Genomic DNA, 18733 nt, shown 5'->3' on the forward strand with positions numbered 1-18733 from the left:
CCGCCTGGGAAAGCAATGAAGAAATACACCCAGGGCTGGGCTAAAATTCCTGACACGTCTCAGGAAACCCCGACGTATCAGGGCTGGGTGCCAAGCTGAAGATCACCAAGGACACCCAAGCTTCAGCCTCTCCCGCCTCTATCCAGGCTCTACAGCTAAAGCTACAAGTCTCCACCGTCACTGCAAGTTGCACGGCAAGTCTAGAACCCGCTAAAGCCCCTCTTAACCTCCCCAGCCTCCCTCTTAGACCAGGCGTGTTCGAACCCTGCTGAGCCCCACAGCACTGCCACAGCCCTCCCCTGGGTCCTGCTGCCAGGGAACCGCCTCCTCCCTCCTCAGGGGCCCGGCACCGCCCGCACACGGGCAACTCACGCTTCTTCTGCAGGATCCTCTCTGTACAGGGTCCAGTGTCGCTCCTCGGCTCCGCACGGGCTGCTCGGTGGCTGCGGGCAGCCTGGGCAGGCAGGAGTCGCCCAGGGAACCGTTGGTGCGGCCGCTCCCCAACAACTGCCGCTGGGCTGCAACGGCCAGGGCAGCACCGGGGCGGCCTCGGGATGGGGCTGCACCGCACCTCCCCTAAGCAACCGCCGCTCCCCCCCCCACCCCCAGGCAGGGCAGGAGGGTTCACCAGCGCCTCAAGGAAGGGGAGAGAAAGCAGGCCTGCCCTTAGCTGAAGGCTGCGGTGATCCTCCTGCTGTAGCGAGGGCAGACACGGCTCTGCTTGGGGCTGCCCGGAGCGTCTCCAAGCAGCAGCAGCTCGGATGTAGGTGGCACGACAGGAAAGGCCACCAGGCCGGCGCACAGAGGGGGTTACCACCTTAACCACTTCCACACCAAGGCCACGGGTGTGTGTTCTAGCGTTTGTGGCTCTGGGATTTCTTCAGCTCCAGGCTGGAGTGCACAGTGCCTTGAGCTCTGTCAGGATCATAACTGGCCGACTTGTCCTACTCTGGTGGGTTACAGTGCCACTGAAGTTGCTGAAGTGACAGCCTTGCACCTCCCTGCAGCCCATCTCTTTCTTAAATATCTCACTCTGCAATGAATGACTGCAGCAGGATCAGAAAGCGCACCTTAGAGCAGCGTTTGTAAGCATCCCATGAGTTTCAGACAAGCTCAGAATGTCTTTGCTTAAGGAGTAAAGATTTTTCCAGCCCAAACCCTCATGCCTTCCCAGGCAGACCGAGGGGGCCAAAGCCATTCCTTTGTTCTGGAGAATTCAGAAGGCTCAGTGACACAAACACAGGCGCTGCAGGGCCCACGAACTTGGCAGAAGCTGTGCTGAGGAAGAAGTTGATGTGAGCACTAGATATGGCCCTGAGGAATCCAAACCTGTTTGTGCATATGTCCAGCAGCTTCCCCCTGTAAAATAAAACTGAACAGTACTCTGATGATACTGTGCTGGAAAAGACAGGAATGGAGAATAAACAGCAGTATTTCCTACTGGAAATTAAGAAAAAAAGGGAAGTTTCATGCAAAGGCACAGCTTCATGTCTGTACAGATCCTGTGGCTCTCACTGTGCCACGTGCCAGTGCTCTTACTAGAAGAGACCCCATGCCACTTGTGCAGAAGCAGCAGCACAACCTCTGGGCTCTGCTGAAACCAACTGTTTGCCCTCCAAACTTAAAGGCTAGGGAAGTATTGGCACACTCTGCACTGCAATACGCTACACCCAGCTCTTCTTGTAGCATCACCGACTGATGCCTGAATGAAAAGGTGCCACCACCATCTCTGAGGTGGTGTTTGGCCTCTGTACAGTCTGGGGCATAGACTGACCTTGATTGAGCAGTTAACCAGTCACCAGACCCAAAAGGAATGCAATTCTCAGGTTACACAAGTTGATTTCTTGTCTTGCTGCAGGCTGCACAGCACGGGAACAGGGCTTCTGACTGGCAGCACCAGGCATCCCCAGCTCAGTTACAGCTGCACCTTCTGTTTCCTCCTTCACCGCTTCGTCCTGATGCTCTGCTTTCCTGTCTTTTGCCTGGTAGTTTTTCCCTTTATTGTCTTACTAGCTTAACACAAGGCCAACTAGTTTTCCCCTGTTGTGGGCTGCCATGAGTTTCTCACTGTGTCACATGGTTAGTTTAAACTCAAGCCAGGGCTGGGGAAGACAGTGAACGAGAGCTTCTGTGAGCAAGGAGATGACAGACACCATCAAAACTAAGGTCTGTGCTCTCCATTGCCCACCTTGGGAACCTTTAGAAATCTCAAAAGGCACAAAGGAGCAGCTTAGGTGCTCTTCAACTTAGTAAACCTGGGCGGGGATGCCAATGAGGTGCGAATGTTTAGAGTAGACCTGCCTGAATGACACCTCATACTCCCCATGGAAGGGGAAGAAGGCCCTCAGGTGGGAGAGGTGACACAGAAGATGTCCATGTCTCTACTGGTGATGGTAGTCAGCCAGCACAAGCATAAGCAGCCAAGACAAGCTAAGGTACTTTTTGGGAGCTGGTCACCTGCTGTCAGGCAGCGATATCCATGTAGACGTTTTTAGTCAAAGAGGCTGTGCAGCAAAAGTACTACTGGGGGGGTGTGTGGTTAGTGATGGTTCTCCCTTATCAACAGTGCTGTCGGTCACATCAGTGAATAATGCTTTGGAGGGGCTATGGAGCTCACAGCTGGGTTTTAAAAATGCTGCTGGAAGGAGCCAGATGTGGCCACCCTGGCACAGACCCAGTTTCTTTGGCCAATGTTGTGATTTAAGCCCAGCCAGTAACTCAGTACCATGCAGCCACTCACTCAATCTGCCCCCTTTCTTCTCCTCACCCCCCCCACCCCCGAAGGGATGGAGAGGAGAATCAAAAGAATGTAAATCCCATGAGTTGAGATAATAACAGTCCAGTAACTAAGGTATAAAACAAAACCACTACTGCTACCACTAATAATAATAATGATAAGGGAAATAACAAGGGAAGAGAATATAAAACTAAAAAGGGTAAAGAAAACAATAAACACAAGTGATGCACAATACAATTGTTCACCAACCACCAACCAATACCCAACCCAATCCGAGCAGCGATCTGGGCCTTCTGGGTAACTCCCCCCAGTTTCTATACTGGGCATTACGTGCTGTGGTATGGAATACCCCTTTGGCTACTTTGGGTCAGGTTCCATTCAGCTAAGTAAACATTATTTAGCAACAGCTAAAAACATCAGTGTGTTATCAGCACTGTTCTCAGACTAAAGTCAAAAACACAGCACAGCACCAGCTACTAAGGAGGAGAAAAATGACTGCTACAGCTGAACCCAGGATAATATACACTGCTTATCCCATATCATTCACGTCATGCTCAAATTGCACATTTTTCAAGATACCATCACTTTTGTCTCATATATACACACAAAGAGATATAATTCCTTAGTCCATGGACCATCACCATAAAATTTGCTGAATTCTTTCAGTCCATGGTGTCAGGCTCCATCTCTCATAACAGTCTTTCAGGGCAGGAGAGACGGTGTGTAGTGTTGGATTGTTGCCTGCTGACGACACCGCTGAACTCATCTGGTTTCATCAAAGTTCATTCTTTGTTGGGGTAATGATTGGAGGGAAGTCAGGGTCAGTTCATGGTGACCTGAGGACAGTTCTGCTGCTGCCAGCTTTTCCAATGTCTTTATTCTCCGCTGATGTTCATGACAGCACATAACTTCTTTTCAAAGCCCAGAGGGGTGATGAGCATTTAGCTGATAGGCTAAAAACCTGTTATATAGCAGGCAACAGCATATAATAGAATTCATTGGCTGTTTTTCCCTAAAATCAAATCCCCTTGAGGTACACATCGGACTTTCCCATCTTCCCATATTACGCAACAAGTAAATCCAGGTCCCTGAACAAAAGCAATCCCACGAGTGGGTTTGCCTTTACCTGAAGCAGAAATAACCCAGACCGTCTTCCCCAGCAAATTCTTTATGTGCACCACAGGAACTTTATCTCCCTCTACAGTACATGAAAGTCCTGACTGGGCTGGGCCAGCCCTGTTGGCAGATCGCCTGTGTTGACCAAGCAGGTGGCTTTTGCTAAATGTGTATCCCAATGTTTGAAAGTCCCACCACCCATTGCTCTCAGTGTAGTTTTTAACAGCCCATTGTACTGTTCGATTTTCCCAGAGGCTGGTGCATGGTAGGGGGTGTGATATACCCACTCAATGCCATCCTCTGACCCAAGTGTCTATAAGGCTGTTCTGGAAATGAGTCCCATTGTCTGACTCAGTTCTCTCTGGGGTGCCATGTCAACACAAAATCTGTTTCTCAAGGCCCAGGACAGTGTTCCGGGCAGTGGCGTGGGGCACAGTGTATGTTTCCAGCCACCTGGTGGTTCCTTCCACCATGGTAAGCACCTGGCACTTGCCTTGGCGGGTCAGTGGGAGTGTGATATAGTCAATCTGCCAGGCCTCCCCATACTTGTACTTCAGCCATTGTCCTCCATACCAGAGAGGCTTTAACTGCTTGGCTTGCTTAACTGCAGCACATGTTTCACATTTGTGAATAACCTGGACAATAGAGTCCATTGTTAAGTCCACCCCTCGATCACAAGCCCATCTGTATGTTGCATCTCTGCCCTGATGGCCTGAGATGTCATGGGCCCACAGGGCTAAAAATAATTCATCCTCATGTTGCTAATCTAAGTCCATCTGAGCCACTTCAATCTTAGCAGCTTTATCTATCTGTTGGCTGTTCTGATGTTCCTCAGTGGCCTGACTCTTGGGTACATGAGCATCTACATGGTGTACCTTTACCACCAGATTCTGCACCCAGGCAACGATATCTTGCCACAGTGCAGCAGCCAGATGGGTTTTCCTCCACATTGCCAGTTACTCTGCTTCCATTGCTTCAACTACCCCCACAGGGCATTTGCTACCATCCATGAGTCAGTATAAAGTATTGGCCATTTTTCTCATTCAGCAATGTCCAAGGCCAACTGGATGGCTTTCACCTTTCAAGGGCTAGGTTAGGGTTAGGGTTTCACCTTTCGCCTTTCACTATCTCCTTCAGCAGTTTCTGCAGCTTGTCACAGGGGACTCTATACAGTTGTCTTCCATCTCCGATGCTTTCCCACAATATGGCAGGACCCATCAGTAAACAAGGCATACTGCTTTTCACTTTCTGACAGTTTATTATGTGATGGGGCCTCTTCAGCATGCATCACCTTCTCCTCTGGTGGCATTCCAAAATCTTTGCCCTCTGGCCAGTCCATGATGACTTCTAGAATTCCTGGACAATTGTGTTTTCCTATTTGACCTCCTTGTGTAAGGCCCACTTACTCCATGTAGCATCGGCTTCATGATGTGTAGAGGAGACCCTGCCTTTGAACATCCAGCCCAGCAAGGGCAGTTGGGGTGCCAAGAGGAGCTGTGCTTCAGTGGCAATCACTTCTGAAGCAGCTCAACACCCTTCACAGGCTGCCAGTATCTCTTTCTCAGTTGGAGTATAGCTGATCTCGGATCCTCTGTATACCTGACTACAAAAGCCAAGGTGTTGACCTCAGATGTCCCTTGGAGTTTTCTGCCACTCCTTCTTCCTCTTCCTCTGATTCATGTATTAATAACTCTTGTTCAGATGCCATCCCCTGTAGTAAGCTCATTGGGTCTTCATCTTCTTCACTGCACAAGTTGCCCTTTGTGGCTCTTGTTTGCTTTTCCCCTTGCTTACAGGGGCAATCGATATTGGCATGGATTGGTCCTTAGGTTTAGCTGCAGTGTCTATCACTATGGCTGGAGTGGCTGCAGTGTCTCCCACTAGGGTTTGAGCAGCTGTAGTGTTTGTTGTTCAGGTTGGCGTAGCTGCTGTGCTTGGGGGTTGAGTAGCTGCGTTGTCTGTTGCTTTGCCATCATATCCAGAAACATCTTTTTCTAGAGGTGCTCTGTAGGCGTAGGCCAAGTCCTAGCATGTTGCAGTGATTTGTCCCTCTCTGGTATTGCCAGGATGATAGCACACCTCATTTAAGTGTTCTGCTAATTTTTCCAGATTTCACACTTGTTCAGACATGAAGTTCCAATGCACTGGAGGGGCCCACTGGCCCAGGTGCTCTCCCATACTTCCCCACAAACCCTGTCGCTCATGACTGTCCAGCCTCAGTGAAAATCTCTTAGTGGTCCTCCTATATCGTCTTTTAACCCTAGACAAGACTCGAGCCCAACCCTGCTTAACTTTTGAGATCAGACGAAATAGGGTGTTCTCAGGGTGGTATGGCTGTGGGTAAAACATACTCTCTATGTGTGCCAATATGCTGATCCCCAGCAAAAGCAGCAGGCAGGTTTCAAGGGTATTCAAAAGCCATCCAAAACCTTTAGAATTCTCAAATGCTGCTGTAAATAGCCTGGTGGGGGAGCAGGGAATATGAGGGAATATCCCTTCATAGGTTGACCACCCAAGCAGGAAAAAAAAATGTGTAGCTGCTAAAAAATTCCATTACATGCCTCCCACAGTATAGAGGTGACAACTACACTGGGAACGCAAGCCAGATCAGTTTCATGACCGATGATTCTATCGTATCACAAGTCATCACCATGAAGTACAGAGAAACAAGAACCTTAGCCCAGGCCCCTCAGTGGATAAACACTAAAACAGCAAATACCAGCTGTAAGTAAGGTATGACATGCTGAAACTCTGAGATCAAGAGCAACAACTTTGAAAGCCAATAAATCAGCATTGTGATGAGTGACTATTAATGCAAAACAATGAATGCTTATCACAAATATGATCAGACACACTCTGGGCAGATCTGTCATTATCTCAACCCTTTCAGCCCCACGTTGGGCACCACAAAGAACTGTCAAAGTTTAAGCCCAGCTGGTAGCTCAAAACCACGCAGTCACTTGCTCACTCTCCACTTTTTTCCTCCCCCTGTTGCTGGAGGGACAAGGAGGAGAATTGAAAGTATGTAAAACCCATGGGTTAAGATAAGAACAGTCCAGTAACTAAGGTATAATACAAAACTACTACTGCTACCACCAATAATAATAATGGTAAGGGGAATAACAAGAGGAGAGAATATAAAACTAAAAAGGGAAAAGGAAAATAATACACACAAGTGATGCACAATACAATTACTCACCACCTGCTGACCTATACCCAGCCTGACCTACCCAGCAGTGATCTAGGCCTTCAACGTCACTCCCCCCAGTTTCTATACTGGGCATGATGTGCTGTGGTATGGAATTCCTCTTTGGTTAGTTTTGGCCAGGTGCCCTGTCTCTGCTTTGTCCCAGCTTCCCGTGCCTCTTCGCGTTGGCAGAGCATGAGACTGAAAAGTCCCTGATCAGAGTAAACATTACTTAGCAAGAGCTAAAAACATCAGTGTTATCAGCACTGTGCTCAGACTAGAGTCGAAAACACAGCACTGCACCAGCTACTAAGAGGGAGAAAAATTACTGCTACAACTGAACCCAGGACAGCCAAACCTGCTTTTAAATCTGCTCTTCCAGCTGTTCTTCAGGAAACACGGCATGCATGACGCATACCAGTGCTGTGCCTGTGACAAGAGAAGACTCCAAACTGTGCTGGGGCTAATGGTGGTGGTTCTCATCAGCTGCCCATGTTCCCCGTTTCCCCTGTTACACCCCCATTGTATCACTGGGGGTAGGGTCCCAGAGTGACAGGACGGTGGGAGGGCAAAGCTTGCTGTGGTGATATGGTCAGGGCTGTCCTGGGCTGTTTTCTGCACCAGCCCTGGATGGAATTGGAGGTGGTCATGCAACGATGGGAGGGGTGGCAAGGGAATCCTCCTGGACAGTGAGAAGCCACAACAAAGCCCCAGGATCCCATGGGGAGATCCCTGCTCTGAGGTCTCTCCTGGTATGACTTCATGTCCCCACAGCTGGCAGACCCCAACCTTGCTGTCACCCACAGGTGGTCTCGCCAACCATGAGGGTGCCACCAGGGAAAAACAAGATCTAGTCCCCCTTAGGTGTCATTAAAGTGATGAGCTTTAATGAACTCCTGGGTGTTGGCTGGAGCCAGGTATCGTAGAGGGTCTTCTCTAGTTCCTGCCTCGCTCAGAGGGCCCCCTAGTCCTGTAGCTCCGAGGGATCTGGAACAACACAGGCAGAGCCATGGGGACCTGGTCTCATGGCTGCCCCGCTTGAGGGACCCGTTCTCCACTGGTCTTTGCATGAAACCAGGCCTCCCAAGCAGCAGTATCTAATAAAAGCCCCGTGATCCCTTCCTTCCACAGCCCTTAGCCTTACCTCATTAAAGAAAGCTGCAGCTGCCACCTGCAGTTTAATTGAACTGGAATCCAGCCACAGCAAGAGGTTCTGCACCAGCGTGGGAGAGACAAGCCCAGCCTGGAGCAGGACACTGCAGAGAAGTGATTCAGAACAGCCCTTCGGAGGACTTGAGGGTGTTCTGAAGCTGAACAGACCTTTGGGCAACATGGTCTAGTGTGAGGTGTCCCTGCCCCGTGACACAGAGGTTGAAATTAGATGTTCTTAATGTCCTTTCAAACCCAAACCATTCTGTGGTTGCCAGGCCCAGGCACAAGCCCCAACCATGATGCTGATGAGGCAGGTCAAGATGGGAATCTCATCTGCAGGCCAAGGTCAGGATCAGGCTCAGTGATGGCAGGGCTGTTGAGATGGTGATGGACTGAAGCTGGGCCCCATGGATCTGGCTCTACACAGCTCATGGCTTGGCATGGCAGCCCTGTGAAGAACCATGGACTGAGACAGGGCTGACAGCCCTGGAGAGGGTAAGATGGGGCCCCAGGCGATGGGCAGGCTGACTGGTGGTCCTGGGCACCTGGTAAGAATAGTTATGGCTGATGGTGCCCTCAGGGCCCCATCAACTGGCTAGGGCTGTTCAGGGCCTTAAAATAGCAGAGAATGCCTCTGCCTCCATTACGCTTCTTAAGAGCTTCTCATGTTGTCCAGGTCTAATTGAAGTCCACATTGGTGGCACGGCAAGACATACATACCCAGGCTATATGTAACAACATAATCCATAATCAAGAAAGGAAAGAAGTGACTTGTCCCAGTACACAGGACAGAGTAAATTTGGGGTTCTGGGAAAAAGTAGCCACAAGAACTTCTGGTAAAGCTGTTCCTTTTTACAAGCCCACATCAGGAAGACAGGCTAGTCACCCATTTTGGATCAAGCGTGTGATTTTCAAATGCATCTTTATTGATTGGTTGACTTAGCTCAAGTAGTATGAACTTTAGTTTACAAGAACCTGCAGCTAACCAACACAAAAAAGAATTACCATCATTACCTTGTACGATATCAGACTAGCACAAAAACAGAAGTAAATGCCACAATCCAGTAAAAAGAACTGTAATATAACTAAATCAAACTGTAAACTCTACATGTAACAAACGGCTGAGATTAGTCCCACACATGTCATGTATAAACCCAGCAGCAGGACAGGAGGGGAGGTCTGAACTCAAAACCAAGCACCCCAAATGCCAACACTTCTCCCTTAAGCTTTGAGACAACGCACAACTACGTGCTTCGCAGCACGCATGTGAGCAAGTGTGACAGCGGCAGAGACATGCACACCATCTGCCTGCATCTTGTTTTCTACCCTAGAAAGCCTCCTGGGTCTGTTTTTTACTTCAGAACAGTCAGAGCTTCCTAAAACAAGAGACTGATTTGGATTTGCACCCAAAGGATGTGAAAAGAGCCTGATAATTGGAGGAGAGTGGTCTAAAAAGAGAGGACTGAGTACTGCAGGCAGAAACTAGTTACCCAAGTTGGCAGAAGGTACAATGCATCCAAATGCATTTATTCCAGATGATGGAACAGCAAACCTGAAGTTCAGGAGGAAAAACTGGGGATGCTAACCCACCCATTCCATCCTTTATTTCCCCACTTTCTGTCTGCTCATTATGACTACTCTGTCTACCTCCTTTGTGGTCCCCCCTTCTCTCCCATTCTTCTACTATTTCCCATACCACACAGGTAGTGACCCTCCGGCCCCACCATGCTGCCTTCCCTGACCTTCACACAGTTCTGCCAGTTAACTCCCACTTTATGCTCCCAGCCTCTTCTCCTGTCTCATGTACCTCTGTGGAACAACAGAGAAGGCTGAAACCTGATTTCCTGTCTCCCACAATCAAGGAGCACTCTTTGTGATTTCTCATTCCTGAGGAACACAGAGTGCTGGGATCTAACTTCGTGTAAGGAGAGCAAACACCTTTGACTTATTTCTGGAATCTGAAATGACAGAAATCTGCCTGTCTTCTTCATCCTTCTTGTCTTTTCCTCCCTCTTGGTCCCTCTCAATTGTAGGAATGATTACAGTAATTCAGATCCAGTTCTCTGATTTTTAGATAAACCCCCACAATTTTTCTGAAAGTCAGCTCACTCCCCAACCCCCATTCCTTCATCAGAGTTATGGCAGTTATGGGAAAATCTGCTGTTTGTGCCATTAGGAAAAAACTGCTTTGGCATGACAGCATAAGGCTTGCACAGGACAGGATCTATCTCTCACCCTTCTAAGAACAAAGCTGGCTTAAAATAAAATAATGAAAAAAAAAATCCACAGAGAATCTATTCCCCTTCAAGTCTAAAAGCACCTCTCCTGTCGCAAAGAGTGGCACTGTCATCCGATCACAAAAATGCAGCAAAACACTTGTGGAAGTGACTGATTTCTTCTGCTTGTGCATGTGGTGCAAGGACTGTACAAGGATGAGACATGGAAGGCTTCTGCCATTTTCAAAAACAAACAGGACTTCTGCCATCTTCAAATCTGCAGAAGATTGGTGCAAGAACAACAACTGATAGTAATTTCCTGTGTTCACCAATAACAAGACCATTAGTAGTTAGTTACCTTAATACATAGCAAGGGAGACTAAAGTTAGCAAGAAAAGCTCTCTCACTTGTAGGCTAGCTAGGAACTGAACAGACAAATTCAGCAGCTTCCAGGATCCACCTCAGTGAAGCTCACTAAGAACAAGTTTGACAAGCAGCTATGGTGGACATGTTTGGTATACTCAGTCCTGTCGCAGAGCTGGAGTAGGCTAGTCATTCTCTTAAGCTCCTTTCTAGCCCTGTGCTTACAAGTTATCAGTTGACTTCACTAGGTAAGAATGAAAATGTCTTCTCTATTTTTTCTCGCCAGCACTTTCAATTAAAGCAACAAAGCGGGGCGGAGGGGAAATCCTTCTTTTTCCCAACCTTCACATCTCACAGCTGAGGAGTTCCCAGCCCTCAGTCAGCCCTTCCAATACTGACAGAAATGATGGGAAATACAATACTCTTGGAACACTTCACAGGTAGCTGTAAGAGTGCAGACTGTCAGCACAGGACAGCCTTGTGTGGGCAGAGTGAAGTATTTAACAGCTCACTGAATGCTCACAGGAGTGAAGCCTGGGCCACGGGCAAGGTGTGACAAGGTCAATGTACAATACATGGCATGCCTTCATCCAGTGGAAGGGTTACACAAAAATGGCCTTTCTGCCCAGTCACTCTCCTGGAGCTCCACCACACTGGCTTGTCTAGCAGCTTCCAATACTGGCTAACTACTTTCAGCTGTGGCAAGAGAATAACTATGAACAGTGGAGTCTCCCCAGTGCAGAACCCCTTGTTAGCCTTTCAGTTCACCCCTTCATACACTGTCCCCCCACCCCTCCCTCCCCTCAATTTAAAAAATAAAATGTTATCATTAATGCATGGTAAGTGATGGCATTGTGCATGTGTTTCACTTCCAGTTCTCTTCCTCTCTTCTCAGGCATCCTCCTTCTGCCTCTCCAACACTCCCCCTCCAAATCCATTCCATCAGTCCATCTCGCCTGCATGCCTGAGGTGCTGGTGCTCATTTGCCGTAGACGCTCTCATCACTGTAGGCCACATAGAGAAAATAGTCCTCTTCATGGTTATCCTGCAAGAGGAGAAAGGAAGAAAGTAACATACCAAAGCCCTGTAACGTGCTACATGTGAAAAGCCCAGGGATCACTGTAACAAGAGGGCATAACCTCTCTTTCACTATTTCTCCCCCTTCATACCAAAGCAAGCGTATAGCAACTCCCTCTCTCTGGCCACAGCTCTGCTTCTTAATTCATGCATGTCACATTTCTGGACACAGTGAATTTACTTGAAGAGCCACAGCCAGAGTGTGCTGCAAACATGCTACAGGAAGAGCTCCGACTGTTTCAGGCTAAGCAGCAGAATCTCAGCACTGGTATAGCCTTGAGATCGAGAGGAGGGACGTGGAAGGCTTTAACAAGTCAAAAATCGCCTCTAGATACTTCAGTATTGGGTAAATGTGATTGTATTTGTCATTTTTCAGAACACTTTGGCAAGTGGCTGTATTTCTAGTCTTGGTTTACATATGGGCAGTAAAGCTGAGATGTTAAGTGATTACGTTGAGACAAAAAGTCTGCCAAGTGCCAGGAAGAGAGTCCTCATCTCGGCTCTGGACAGTCAGACATACCTACCTGCTACATGTCCAGATGTGGAAAACTCCCTGTGTATGTTGGTCTTACATGATTTTCATCCATTCACATGCAAATTGTCAAATTACTGTCAAAAAGTCACAGTAAAAAGAAAACCCTAACCCTAACCCAAGATTCCCAGCACCATACTGGAGCTCTTCTATTAAAGCACACTAACACAGCAAAAGAAGAAATCAATCCAGGCTGCAAACCAGCTAATTGAGGACATTCCTCTGATGGGTACAGAATAATGCCTTTAAGGTCAATCAAATAACACTGCTCAGTAGAAATGCTGGGCAGCAATGTTCACAGTGTCCTACAAGGTCCTCACATATACAGTGCAAGTGATGAAAAATTCTCAACAAAGAATAAGTGTTCCTTGACAATGTATTTATAGACAGTTGGTTGCCCAGTGATACTGTGTTCTTTTACCAGCTAAAAGGAAATCTCTTTTGCATAAAATGGAAAGCTATAGTGCGTGTTCTACTTCCCCCCCACCCAGTCTTTCCATTGAAATATAAAGAGGTTTATTTCATTACTCTGTTAAAGCGGCAGGACCAACATATCACTGCTGAGGCAATCATTTACCATCTGCTACAACAATCCTTTTAACTAGCAAACAATCAGTTAAAATGATGAGGCTCCCCAGGCTACCCTTTATAACTGCAGGATGGAACTTCCCTAAAGAGATGATGGAATATAGCCCAGGCAAAAAGGGTTCGTGTCCAGGCATCTACGACCAAGCTGCACCCATTGCCAGTAGACTAGTGGTCAGCTGTCCTTCAGTGAAGATGCGCATTCTTACAGATACTCCAACAAAACAAAAAAGAGATGGGCCAGGCTTACCTCATACAGCTGGCCCATGGTAGCACTGGTGGGAGGGATGGTATTATTGACAAAGAAGAATAGGGCATCTTCTGGCCTCAGGTGGATCCGCTTTCGGATTAAGAAGTAGAACTGGCCAACTGAAGAGGAATAGAGAAGAATGCCTTAGAACATTTGGTTTGGATTTTTTTGTTTCTCCTTTTGTGGTCTTTTTTTACCCTAACCATGGTTGTTTTGTTTTGGTGGTGGAAGTCACAGGCTGTATGTGAAAAGTAGGGGAAAATGAACAATGTAGGAAAGAAACCAGGAACTTCCATGATTGCAACCACATTAGCAGCCAATCTACTTGGAGCTAGTATTTTCTCAGGTACATGCCTCAGGTATGTACCCTCTAAGTCCACACTCCACCTCCTATGGTATGAAATGCTCTACTGCAGGGAGTGGTGGGAAGACGTCTAAATAGTTTGACCTTTAAATCCTATAGCTCAAACACACCTTGGAGAATTTAGCCTTGGTGTAAGTGGTCATACCATTCCTGAAAACAAATTCCTTACTATTTGCTTGAGCCATGTTGCACAAGAAAGTATTTTGCAATCCACTATATACTGCAAGAAAAAGAAACGCTGTTCCCTTAACTTGTTCATGTTCTCAAATTAAAACAAATGTATTCACACACAAAGTGTCTATGACCATTCAGAAAAGAAACTCTGTAGCTATGACTCCAGCCACACCATCTTGGAAAATTATGGGACTATTTCAAGAATTTGTCTCTTCCTGCAACAAGCATATAGCCTCTGGCAACTACTCTGCAGCTAGGCCATCATTAACTGATGATGTTAGAAGTCAGCTGTGACACATGCATGCTAAGTCAGTGGGATACCTTAGAAGATCTCAAAAGAATTCTGCATGTTGTAATCCAGGCTGTAAAGTGCATAAATATAACAAGAACAGCCATGTAAACTGGGGTGATGATAAGATGTGGAGCCTGCCTGGATATTTTCTTGGTGCTGATCATAGAGTAAAAAATACTTCTGAGACCTTCTCACTGAAAAATCTGGAAGAATGGACTTTGTTACCTGTGAGGTCAGAAGGCACAAGATACTTCCTTTTGTCTAGATCGGGTACTCTGGCTTTTGGTGCTTTTTCCACAATTACCTAGAGAGTGAGAGAATGCAAGAAATAACCCATGAGCATCCTAAGACAAAATGTACCAAAAAGCATCAGTGAAAAAGGATATTACCCTTTTAGAGAGATGGTGCTACCAGGCATTATAAATCTATTTAATCTATAACAAATACACAACATTAAAGCACAGATAGGTGAGAAGAAGACTTAAAATCACTGGCAATAGCTGTGCTGGGAGCCCAGGACTGCAGCAGTAAGCACACTGAGTAAAAAACAGTCTGGAATAGGCATAAAAATAAACCATAACAGCCAAGGGGAAAAAAAATTAAAAAATCAGGTCACCTTGATGGTCCCAATGCAGGTTAATTTTGTAGGTAGGAGCTGCCAGGAGGCTAATATGTGAACACAAGAAGCATCACTAGTTGAACTGTTTCCAGGTAACAGTTCCAAACTGATTGGCACAAAATCAGCTCTACTCCCAGGAGTCCCACATCCTAATTTCTACACTCACCAATACCAAGTGCTCTAGAATGAAGCAAAGAATTAAAGAGAAACTACAGCTCACTGGGGAATGTTTGGGGTTTTTTAATCCCCAGTTCTTTGGCAGTTATTTTCTACTCTGAATTCTGTATCCTTTAAGGCTATTTTCCCAACTTTATCTAGTTATGGGTATTTTCTTATCCATATAAATATCTAATACTTAAAACACAGGCTAACATCCAGGCAATCGAAGTCACTGGAGAGACCTCTGACACAAAATCCTAATCCTCATTATATTCTAATATCATTACGACACATTAAAATATGAAGCTCAACACCTTTAAAGTCAAACTGACCAAGAGATCTTCTGCTATAGGAACATTTTTGCTACCAGACCTAGGCAAAATGCTTAACTCAGAAGCAGGAAATATTCCAAAATGACCTGATCTTCTTCATGAAAAGCCTTTGAAACCTTTGGAACTACTGGGTTTGTGCAAAAAACAACTGCAGATGGGTTTATTTTGTTTTCTTTTAATGATATGTAGTTTTGAACTGGTAAAAGATGTATGACACAACTCCATCTGCGTGGCTTGCTGTTCTGCAGAAGCCATTTTGACCATCTAACAAGAAGCTGGATTTTCTGGATCTCCTCAGCTTGTTAATTGTTAGACCCTGTAACTGTAAATGCTCCATCTGAGACACTGTGGGACTAATTTCTTAGGGTTCCATGCTCCCACAGCTCTTTGGCAATTCAAATCAGTGGACTAAGCCTTCTTTTGGAAGCAAAATGGTGGTGTCACATCAGTGAGACAATACGCTAGAGAAAATGTTATGATGATGAGCTTGGTGTATTTAGCCTGGCCAAAGTGGCTTGCTAACTTTACTCTTTCTAGATCCAAGTGAATATCTGCTAAGCATGTCACACCACGGAGATGCTAGCTTGGACATCTCTTCCCTGTGCTCCATCTGGATGTTGCCAACACAGCCAAGACCCCTGAAAGTTCTAAGTTTGTTTTTAAAATAGAAAAAGGGTTGTCTCTGTTACTGCAAGAACTTGAAGCACCTCAATTAGTACAAGGCATTCAAGCTCTTTCAGGCAGCTTGTGGTAGGTTGTACATTTGCATACAAGATGCTGCTGGTAAATGCTATGAGGGAAAGATAGTTTCACAATCTCACTGAACAGATGCAGGCTGAATAGCAACAGCACTTTGCATGTTTTTTCACCTGCACATCCAACAAGGCAATACCTAACACAAGAAACTGCAGTGGAGAGAAACCTTTAATTCTTACCTCCAATTTTAAAAACTACTGACACACACAACTGCTGTATCAGCAGCACCAATATGACCACCCTGACTCCAAAAAGGTGGCTTGTTGTTAGATAATAAAGGAAAATAAGTCATTGGCTATAAGGAAAAGGTGAGATTTTTGGGGCTTCTAAACGCTGGTAAGTATTTAAATCAGATCACCACTAAGCTTTAGAGAGATGTTGCAAAGAGGCAGGGGAAGGAATGGAAGTGCTCTACTAATCTGACTAGCAACTGTAGTCAGTTTGCCTGATAACACAGGTATCTCTTCTGAAGCACTAAACCCTTCACACACACAAATAAACCTACAAACAAAATCCAAAGGGCAGATACAGATTATCTGTATGTCTGTTGTTGCTGGGTGGTGACTGTGGTGAGGTGGGACCATGCCAGCAGTATAATCTCAGCAAAATGCTGAGATGTATCAGGGCACTGCAGTGTAGGCAGCCAAACAGACGTCATCTTAAAGGATCTTGCTGCTAGGAAGGGCAGAGACATAAGTGATGTCTGCTGCATCCATCTGCTCCTTACACAGCTCTGACCACAGGCTACCCCCAACAATTAACATCTGGGCCTCAGCATGTGTCGTTCTCACTTACCCTGAACTATAGCACATTGTGTTATTTTGGTCCTGGCCTTCTCCATAAAGATCTGCTGATGCCCCCCTACCTTGACCTCTTTTACCTTTGCCAGATGTGGCCTTGTGCTCCTCATACAGCTCTGTTGCACACACCTATCATGATCTGCTGTGCAATCTGACATGTTAATCCTCAGTTTACTGCTTGTCTCACTCCTGACCTCTATGGTCTTCATCATACACCACAAACCTGCACAAGACTTTTGCTCAACCTGCTAGGCTTGAGGGGTTCTCAAAAACACCTAGGACAAATGCACCCGAATACTGACTTCAAGAACTTTTGCAAGTTAAATTGAGGGCCACTCCTGAGATTAAACAATGGTGTTAGCCTGCATGGAAAACATGGAGTAACTGCTGCCCTTGTGCTTAGATTTATGGGGGAGTCTAAATTATTTTGCATGCAGTACCCCATGGCAGTAAATCTAGGACAGACCTCTCCAGTGGGGATGGAAAGAAGGAACATTTGCAAAACGTTTATTAAAAAGGAACACACACACACACACAAACCCAAAAAAAAAAAAAATCAAACCAAACCAAAAACCCACCCAAAACCCCCACCACAATTAATTCGTCACCTCTTTTCCCAACTATTATTAGTAATTATAAAGCTAGAAATTTTCCACAGGTACTCCAAAGGGACCAAAGGATGAGGAAGCAAAGTTTAGGTAGGAGATGACCTCGTTTTCCAAGTGACGTTTTTTTCCACAGGATGATTAAACAGCAGCGCAAAAAGCCTGAGAAGTATTTTTTTTTTTTTTCTCTCATGCAAAAGAAAATAACAGGGAAAGATCGAGCCGGGAAAAAAAAAAAAAAAAAAAAAAAACAACCAAAAGCAAGCTAAATAAAGGATCAGATGACAAGGATCTCGAGCTTGTTTTCTACGAAGTGCACCCGGCTCACCCACCTCATTGTTCTCCTCCATTTCCACAAAGGATGGTAAGCTCCCTCCCCATCCCCACGCACGCAGGCTCCCAGAAAAAGAGATTAGCAGCATTCCCACTGCGGAGTTACTGCGGATCCCAAGAAAGCCGGGATCCAGCCACCCACCAATACAGGCCTTCCTTACACAATAAACACGCCTAGCTGTGCGCTGGACACAAAAGCAGCCTAGGATTTGAAATTGGATCGTCACGACCGCAACCATCTTTACTGATCTCATTTGTTCTGCCTCAGAAAAGAATAAATGTAAAGCAAGCAGCAGCCGGCAGCAAGGCCAACAAAGGCTGATTCGTCTGCCAGGAAAGCCGCCCTCGTCACCCGCACTCACAGGGACTCTGTCGGGATATTTCTTCCTGATTTTCTCCCCTTCTTTTTTCCTGTACTCGAACGGGTGGTCTTCCTTGTACTGGAACTTCATGCTGCCGGGCTCTCACCGTCCCTCCCGAGGGCCGCCGCAGCCGCTCCCTCCCCTTACGGCCTGGTGCTCTGCAACCCACCCCGCGGCAAGCGCAGCGCAGCACAGCGCAGCAGCGCAACCCGGGCCCTGCCGCTGTAGCGCACCACCCGCCGACGCCAAGCTCCGCGCTGTGCCGTCACGGGGAGGCACCCACCGCCCCCCCCCCCCCCCCCCCGCCGTCACCGTGCCGTCGGGGCGGGGCTCGTGTCCACACCACCCGTGGAGGGGGTGGGAGGAAGGTGCGGACCATTCACGTACCGGGGAGGGGGGGTCAAGAAAGGAGGTGCCCCCTGGTTTTGTTTGCGGCAATAAATAATAATGCATATAAAATATGTAATTTTTTATATATATATATATATATAAATAAACGTTTCTTTTAGATATATAAACGCAAACTAAACATACGTTGAGCAACGCTGCACCCACGCGTGAGTCTGCGGTTATAAATACAGCATGAGCAGGCACATAATCCAGCCGTGACTGTGGGGATGGACTCGTGGGAGCGGGGCTGCTTGTCCCCCTTGTGAGGCTTACTGCTTCTGCTTGTCCTGACCTATTCTGAATGTGGCTATTATATGTAAGAACAAAAAAAA

The 18733-nt window shown here is 46.7% G+C and overlaps 1 protein-coding gene across 1 annotated transcript; it reads right to left on the bottom strand.

Annotated features, from left to right (window-relative positions):
* Positions 1-11567: 11567 nt before the first annotated feature.
* Positions 11568-18287, bottom strand: GABARAPL1 (GABA type A receptor associated protein like 1). Its single transcript, XM_065675630.1, has 4 exons — positions 18012-18287; positions 14271-14349; positions 13216-13334; positions 11568-11816 (listed from the first exon to the last, which is right to left on the bottom strand). Exons 1-4 carry the CDS (start codon positions 18099-18101, stop codon positions 11751-11753), a joined length of 354 nt encoding a protein of 117 aa, XP_065531702.1. The 5' UTR covers positions 18102-18287; the 3' UTR covers positions 11568-11750.
* Positions 18288-18733: the final 446 nt, after the last annotated feature.

This window comes from Lathamus discolor, chromosome 1 (assembly GCF_037157495.1).
Source record: "Lathamus discolor isolate bLatDis1 chromosome 1, bLatDis1.hap1, whole genome shotgun sequence".
Lineage (NCBI taxonomy): Eukaryota > Metazoa > Chordata > Aves > Psittaciformes > Psittacidae > Lathamus > Lathamus discolor.

Coding starts and splice junctions, on each gene's coding strand:
- GABARAPL1 (XM_065675630.1), bottom strand. CDS start 18,101: ATGAAGTTCCAGTACAAGGAAGACCACCCGTTCGAGTACAGGAAAAAA. Junction 13,335..14,270: donor TGTGCCTTCTGACCTCACAG/GTAACAAAGTCC, acceptor ATTCCTCTTCAG/TTGGCCAGTTCTACTTCTTA. Junction 11,817..13,215: donor CCATGGGCCAGCTGTATGAG/GTAAGCCTGGCC, acceptor CTCCTCTTGCAG/GATAACCATGAAGAGGACTA.